We start from the raw sequence: 8,725 nt of genomic DNA, 5'->3' as shown, positions 1-8,725 counted from the left end.
TGACATCGAATCAGTGTTGCAGATTTGAATTCATCTTGGCCAGCATCTATACATATACAACCAAAGGTGCTGTAAGTTGAAAAATGATCTACAGTGATAGGAAAGATGTGAAGAAATAAGAGCACTGTTTCTATCATATTATAGCTAAGTCCTATAAAGGCAGAGGAAAAGGGTTATCAAGAAATATATAGGAAACGTTTGAGTCTTCTTGTTTCCCTAAATACATGTAAGTTTAAAGGAAAATTTTTGACCTTCACATTTTTGTATCAGTTAACATCTTTATAAAGTATGCATGAGATTGTAATCTGTGGCTCTGTAAACATGTCTTTTGAGCTTACTCATTTACTATTCAATAATACTAGGTGGAAAAGACATATTTAAGGCAATGCTAATAATACTTTATTGGACCAAGAGGATGAAATCTTTAATGCTTATCCATTTAGTTCTGTATCAAAAGATCTTTGAAAAAGCAGAATGAAGAACAGTATATGTAGCAAACTCCAATTCGTGTTAAAATAAGGGAGCTATACTTCTTTCTATATTCCCAGAAAATTACAAGGACACAAAGACATTTCTAACTGTAATGGGAAAATAAGAAAAGATAGAGTGAAAAGGAAACCTACTTTCACTACTCTTTGGTACTGTTTGAATAGTTTTTTTTTTTTTTTTTTAAAATTTTTAAAAAATATTTTTTTAAGTGAGGGAAAAAAAAAAAAAAAAAAACCTTTGATTCTGATACTACCACTACCAGAGGACATACACTTGTTCTTTACTCCCATACTCAAAGTTTCACAGAAATGATTAATATAATTTTAAGTATCCTGCTTCATTCTAAATGAAATCTAAAGTTTACTCCTCAATTCTATCTTTATATTAAATACAAACAACAAAGACCCTTTCATTGTTTTTTAACTTTTAGATAGACATATACTAATTCTATGTGCATTTTCATGGATAATGAAGTTCAAGTGTTCACTGGCATTAACGCTGAAGTTCTAAAAAGCCTAAAAAACATCTTCTATTTTTATTCTTCTATAAATATAACTGGTAAAATTTCAAGTTCACAGATATTTTCTACCATACACATTATAGAGATTTCAATGAATTCCACTATTCCAACAGAAACAGAAATCATATAAAATACATACACACAAAGTAGAATGACACTGCTTCTAAAAAAAAAAAAAAAAACATTAGAAAATGTAATTCAGTTTTAATTTATTTTCATCACTTTTTCTTCATGGTCCAGATATTTTAAAATGCAAAGAAAATTAACTTTCCATGATATGTCAGGGACTGGCACTAAAAAAATTTTCAGACTGCAAATGAGTTATACAAATGAAAATATCAAATGGAGATCCAGTTATCAAAATGAAAGCACTCAATGTATTAAAATTTCACAATTATTTGTTTAGAGCACATAAAAAAGTCAGCTTGCTAACCAACTGTTGTGATTTTAAAGAACTATTGCAGAGGTTTGAAGAAAATAGATTAGTTAACTTATAAAGAGATTAAAGAGCTTGAAACAAGTATTAAAAAGAAATTTGTGCCTTTATTAGAATGGTGTTAGGCTTTAAATATACCAATTTTGGTAATCAAATTATTTATTTTTAATAAGAAATGACACTACAGAACTGCAGTACTGGTCCAACAGTCTTATCTTTACTTTTTCTTTAAAGCAAGAAACAGGATTCGAGTAATCAGAAAGCACTAGTGGGCATCAGTTAATCCAAGATACTAGCTTCTTAGTTCCAAAAGCACTTGCAAAGAAAACCACTGTAGGGTACAAGGGGGTGGAAGCCATTTGTAATAACTGGAATCCCATGAGTGTGTGTGTACGCCAAGTCTCATGAGGCTTTTTTTTTTTCTTAATTTATCCTTTACTTGGTCACTTGTTTTTCCTCAAATACTAGTTTTTCTTTGACTTTTTTCCTCAAAGTATAAAAAGTATGAAATATAAACAAGCTCTTGCATTGCACACTTAGAAGTGTACAACTCAAGCATTATAGAGCTATCTACATACCGATAAATCCCATCAAATCTTGGATAATTCAATAATATACAAAATATCAGGGCACAGAAAGAACTAAAACCCACTTCTTTTTGTTACACATAAGATTCAAATACCCAGTCTAAAGAAAAACACTTAATCATTTTGGCTCTCCTCTACATTCTCATGTTGATATACTTATTAAAATATTCCTGTATAATTATGTTTGGTCTTCTTACTTCAAGTCAGTTTAAAACCTCAAAACCAGCCATCCAGACAAAACAGGTAATCAGAAAGATTATTTCTTCCCCACCTCCCTAACCCCAATAATTATGAAATCAATTTTACGACATGACTCCAAACACTGGATTGTGACGACAAATGCTAGGTCCAATTTCTTCATAATCCTTTTTGGTGTGGCATACTTGGTAGAACTCGGGCTGAAAATAAAAACATGCATTTTTACAAAGGTCAAAAATGTACCACCCTCTCAATATGCTTTAAAATAGATTTGTTAAATCTAAAATGTTTATTATTAGTCCATCTCAATATTTGAATGAAGCTTAAAAATTCTAGAAACCGTGACTTAAAATCAGCTATAAATCTTTATCAGAAATGAAAAGTAGGATTTAACACATGTCCTAACACATATCCCCCTACCTCAGCATGATTCTGAAATTCTGAGGACTGGAAGACTGATTCTCAAAAGCTCAGACTATTCTGATGAGATTTCCCCACATTGTACAATAAATCAGTACTCCAAAAAAGCAGCATTAATCTAAAATATAAATAAGGGGCACCTGAGCAGTGCAGTCGGTTAAGTGTCCGACTCTTTAAGCTCAGGTCAATGATCTCAGGGTCATGGGATCAAGCCCTCATTGAGCTCCCTGCTGAGCGCTGGGGAGTCTGCTTCAGATTCTCTCTCCCTCTCCCTCTGCTTCCCCCACCCCCAACACTCACTCTCTTTCTCACTCTCTAAAATAAATAAAATTTTTAAAATAAAATATAAACTCCTCTTAGTCATATACAAAAACTTCTAGATTAACTTGCTTTCCTCACTAAAGGTCTGGTATAGACAGAGGCTCTCTCTCTGTTAACTTCTTCAAAGGGCAAACTTACAAACTCACCAGGTTATATGGCACAAACAGAAGATAACTAAAATTAAGGAAGAAAGTAACTTTTACCTCTTATTTTTAAATGGTTTTAAAAATCCAAGTTTATGTAATTTTCAATAATTCAGATAAAAGGTTCTTCATTTTATTTAATATTATGTGTACTACAGGATAAAGCACTGATATTTAATAGGCTAATGATGCTAAATTATCTTTTAAAGAGGTTTTAAGATGTTTTGGTTTGGGGAAAGGGCCCTTAGAATAATTCCCTCTACTAACTTTTGAACATCATACTTCCTATGCAGTGATCTTAGTGTTTTTAAATATTTGCACAGAAAAAACAATGAACCTTCTGATATCTGTATCATCACAAGATTAAAAGAACTTTCCCTACAGATGAATTTTAAAACTAAATTTTCACTCTAAAAAACTAACAAGCAAAAAATAAAATCCAAATAACTTCTACTTTTTAGAATACTATGTACATATATATGTAACCAATTCTAAAACTTCCTCATGTAATATACAGATATATTGCAGATAAATTTAAAGAAATTTCCCTTGTTATTCTATATTGTATATGTACTGGCTATTTCTTCTAACTGGAAAAAAAAAATTCAAATTTTAAATGTAAGCTTTATCTCACCGTGGAAGCCAGCATAGATCCTCCAAACCAAACTGCGTATCGCTGCATGTGGTGTGTAATGACTTGTACATCAATAAGTTTTGGCTAAAAATGACATAGTAAGAACAGTTCAACAGTAAATTCAAATAACAATTTCTGTATCATTTAATTTTTAATGTATATACACAAAACTGTATATTCAAAAGTAAATAAAACTTTAAAAGAGGCAGGATGCACATAAAGCAAAACAGAATACAACAGAAACAAATTAAGCTAATTTTATTTAAAAAAAAAAACAAAACAGTAACAACCACACTGAAGTGGGGAAAGGGACTAACCCAAGTAACTTATGAACACAGTATTATGACTAGCCCTCTGTCTTAAGATAAAAACTAAATAGGGGGCCTGGGTGGCACAGTGGGTTAAACCTCTGACTCTTGGGTTTCAGCTCAGGTCATGATCTCAGGGTCAAGAGACTGCTTAGGACTCTCCCTCCCTCTCCTTATCTTTTTTAAAAAAGATAAAAACTAAGTAAATATTGAACTCCAGTTAGTATACTTCTCACAGTGGTATGGATTAACAATTCTGAAAGCACTATAATAAGTATTCCAGTTCGAGCAAAAACATCAATACACTGTAGATAATGGAAGCCAAGTTTCTCACTGTCAGAGAACTGCATTACAAATATGAAAAAGTGGAAGGCTACAATGAACTTCTGGTATTCTGGAGCTAGTAGTATCACTATGAATTAACAGTTCTTAATTTATATAAATACAAAACTGGATACAGATGTGTGTGTATATACATGCACATAAGCACATCCTAGTTCTGACTCCCAAGAAGGCCCGAGGCAGTGACCCTCAGTAACAATGAATATACCTAGTGTCCAAAATTTGGTTCCTTTTTTTTTTTTTCTTAAAGATCTTATTTATTTGTCAGAGAGAGAGAGAGCATGCACAAGCACGGGGAGTGGTAGGCAGAGGGAGAAGCAGGCTCCCTACTAAGCAAGAAGCCTGATGCAAGACTTGATCCCAGGACCCCGAGGATCATGACCTGAGCCGAAGGCAGACACTTAACCGACTGAGCCACCCATCCCCAAAATTTGGTTCCTTAATAGCATTTTCCACTAAAAGGAACAAGGGTGTCTCAGGAAAAAAAAAAAAAAAGGCTGATTCTAATATTGAAGAACAGAAAGTACAAGATGAATCTGAATTATTTTGCTGGGTCAAAGAGTAGCAAAAAGCCTAAAGAATACTAGGGCCACATCAAAAGGACAAAAAGCCACCTTTAATGGCTCCCACTGGCCAAATCTGAAAAAAATTTGAGCATCAAAATTAAACATATTAATAGTATTAATGATAGGTTATTTTATCACAATGATATTGATGATATAGTCTAAAGAATAATATGAAAAATCAGGTTTTTATAGAGGTATTACTGAATGAATGAGAAAGAAAAATTCTTCCTTACAGTAAAATGAGACTAAAAACCATAGAAGGAATGATGGAATTTGCAAAATACCAGTTGGCAACTACCACACAGTGTAACTATTTTAGGAAAGAAAAATGGATGTTAAAACCAGTGGTTGAAAGTTTGATAAGAAACAGGATAGTCTGAAAGTATCTTCCCATAGGATTCTTATTACACATAAAGAAAAAATAATAACTTCATAGAGAAACCCAGCAGACACAACTTTAACCAACTGATCAAAATTAACATCTGGGACAAATTATATCATGTGTCTAGTGATACAATCCACTAAAAAAGGATACATCATCATTTCTGTGGTATTACTGCCAAAAGTACATAATCTGAACCTAACTAATCATGAGGAAGTATCAGACAATCCCAAACTGAGAAACATTCTGTAAAATAAATGGTCTGTATTCTTCAAAAGCAATAAGGTTAAATAAGAATGACAAAAAAGAGGCACCTGGGTGGCTCAGTCAGTGTGGAGTCTGCTTCAGATTCTTCTTCCCTCTCCCTCCCCCTCTAACCCTCACCACTCAAGAGCACTTGCGTGCGCTCTCTTGCTCACTCTCTCTCCAAAATGAATAAACTCTTAAAAAAAAAAAAAGAAAGAAAGAAAGAAATACAAAAAAAAGACTAGTACTTGCTCCAGATTAAAGGGACATAATAACTAATTCAAACATGTGGTCCTAGACTGGATTCTAGACCAGTATTTTTTTTCTCCCTTTTGCTATAAAGGACAATAATGGAAGTGGTGAAACCTGAATCAGGTCTATAACTAGATTTTTTTATTGTATCAAAGTTAGTTTTGTGATTTTGACAACTGCAATGTCCTGTTCTGGGACATACACACTAAAATATTTAGGGGTGATGGGACATTATATTTCCAACTCACTCTCAAATAGTTCAGAAAAAAATATTTGTATGTGTGTATATTTGCATAGGTACGTATCTTTATAGATAGAGAATATAGCAAATATAAAATGCTAACATTTGGAGAATCTAGGTGAACAATATAAAGGAATTCCTTTAGGTTTTGTCTTTTCTGTAAGTACGAAATTATTTCAAAATAAAAAGTTTAAAAATATTTACATGTCATAAAAAATGGCTTATCTTTTTGTTAAGAAAAGCTATTTAGTTGCCATTAAAAATTACAGATTGAAAGGCAATAAAGCCAGATTTAGATACAGATATATTAAAATGATATGAAAATCAGTAAGAATATCAAGTAAAATAAAAAGGGAGGCAGAGTCCTCCAGTAAACTGGATTTCTCCTGTATCATTAATGTCAGTACGTGCTGATTTCACGGAGGGAAAAAAAAATTCCTCATTTCTTGTTTTTTAAATGTACAAGCCTAAAAATGTTAAATTTTTACTTTATTAAAATATTACACTCAAAAACAGCATGTTTCATTTCATATGTCTATAATGAGTCCAACCACAAACTAAACAACTACTTAAACATACTTTTTTACTGCTCCCCAAGAGATAAATTTAAGATAATCAAAATTTAGGGGCTGAAAACAGTCAGTGGTCATGCAATTTCTAAAGCAGCAGCAAACCCTAGAGGATTGTATTTTACTTTTAAGTAATTTTGAATGACTAGTAGTCTCAGATGAAGCCCTAATTCTTGATAATTTTCCAAGCTGAATAAAACGTGTTTTTATTAAGCAATGTATCCTCTAAATCAATGTTTTGCTTCAATATTCTACATTGAACAAGGATGAAACATAACATTTACTGAAAAACTGTCTCATAAATATAGAAAGCAGATATCTGAGAATTTAAAATTAATTTTGATTTTGACAGCAAACCCAAAGTCCAGGACATGTAAAAGAAAAGTTATTTCTGCTAAACCACCAATTCGATTTCACACTATGAGGCTGCTGTGGGGGACGCTAGAACGAGTCTGTGCAAGCAGGCTTGACCCCACAACATCAGCTTCTCTCTCAACTCGGCTTTGTTGTACTGCTATAGTACTATTTAAAATTGTGTGGATCCTTAAGGAATATTATCCCTAGAGTATGCAAGGAATTCTTCTCTATATACGTTATCTGTGAGGGACATAGGAAATAATGTCACTCACACAGACTAAGAATATTTTCCAGAAATGCTGATAATATCCTAGAGGAATCAAATGACCAAGAATATCATAAATATGATATTCTTGAATGATTCCATATATGTAAATCCTTTAAAAACGTATGTTTTTCTGAATACATGCATAGTTAAAAACATGAACTGGATATACCTAAATTCATGACAGCAACTACCCTCAGGAGGAAAAAGAAAGAATTGAAACCAAAGAGAGAAAGGAAAAGGTCTGAGGAAGGTAAGGTACTCTTTTTGTTAGTATTTTATTTCTTAAAATAAGATCTCAATATGATTAACCACTTTCCATTAGAAAGCCTGATAGAAATCCTTATTTTCCTAAATAAAAGCAAAAGTTAGCTGACATTTCCCATCCCTATTACAATAATCAAGGCACCCTCAACCCTCCCCCTAATAACTAAGAAAACCAACCTTCAATCTGCCACCACTCAATTCCTCACTTAATTTCAGCCTGGCATCTACAGTTCTTTTCAAATCTCTTTGCAAGCGACGTCCAAAGTCCCTGAACATGGTTGAACCTCCAGAGAGGACAATATTCTGTATTAGTGGAGAAAAATAAATAAGTAAGTATGACTTTTATTTAGAGAGAAAGAGAAAAATAAAGACATAAGAAATAGTATTAAAATACTATCATAGGCTTTTGAAGAGAGGATTTTTAAATTTAATATTCAACAATGGACAGAAATATAAAGAAGTTTTTTAAAAGAAGACCTTGAACAATTTTGCTGTAAATACTGACCTTGTAGAGAGGACGTCTGACATCAATAGGGCAATTCTGAATTACTTCATCTACAACTTCTGAGATAGGTTGAGTAAAGTCTGGATTAGCAAACTGAAAAGTAAGTAAAGGTGGATGTATGATAGAGATTAGATCACTACTAACATATATCACAATAAAAAATTAAGAAAGTTTTCAGTTTAAAAATAACTTTTTACAAACATAAATTCTGGTCTCTAATTCAAAATTAAAGACACAGAAATCAGAGATTTCAGAAGAAATCAAATTACAGTAATGATGATATATACCATTTCATAACTATCAGAATAGCAAAAATGTAAAACCACACATATAGCATGAGCTGGTAAAAATCTGTGGGCATGCACATGAGCAGAGCTCTGAAAATGAGTTGACCGACACATTTGTAGTTGAGGTCAAACAAGGAAATGCTCAGTCTATTCATTTCAGCTTTTATGCTGTAAGTAAGTGTCCTTTTCATGATCTATTTAGTGCCACAGTTTCCACATTTTTGCGGGTGATTTTGCTATTTAAAAGGGTCCCCGGGGCACCTGGGTGGCTCAGTCGGTTGGGTATCTACCTCCAGCTCAGGTCATGATCCCAGGGTCCTGGGATCAAGCCCTGCGTTGAGCTCCCTGCTCAGCCAGGAATCTGCTTTCTCCCTCCCAGTGCTATTGTGC

General features: G+C 33.0%; 1 protein-coding gene across 1 annotated transcript in view; it reads right to left on the bottom strand.

The window, feature by feature from the left end:
• Positions 1-1,202: 1,202 nt before the first annotated feature.
• Positions 1,203-8,725, bottom strand: part of ACTR3 (actin related protein 3) — a 59,619-nt gene continuing 52,096 nt past the window's right edge. The window contains exons 9-12 of the mRNA XM_032411843.1: positions 8,049-8,141; positions 7,721-7,846; positions 3,749-3,832; positions 1,203-2,430 (exon numbers count right to left, since the gene is read on the bottom strand). Of these exons, the coding sequence (XP_032267734.1) occupies positions 2,335-2,430; positions 3,749-3,832; positions 7,721-7,846; positions 8,049-8,141 (399 nt within the window). The 3' untranslated portion in view covers positions 1,203-2,334. The remainder of the gene's footprint in view (positions 2,431-3,748; positions 3,833-7,720; positions 7,847-8,048; positions 8,142-8,725) is intronic.

This window comes from Phoca vitulina, unplaced genomic scaffold (genome assembly GCF_004348235.1).
Source record: "Phoca vitulina isolate PV1807 unplaced genomic scaffold, GSC_HSeal_1.0 scaffold1, whole genome shotgun sequence".
NCBI classification, from domain to species: Eukaryota; Metazoa; Chordata; class Mammalia; order Carnivora; family Phocidae; genus Phoca; species Phoca vitulina.
This window is presented reverse-complemented; position numbering and strand designations above follow the sequence as displayed.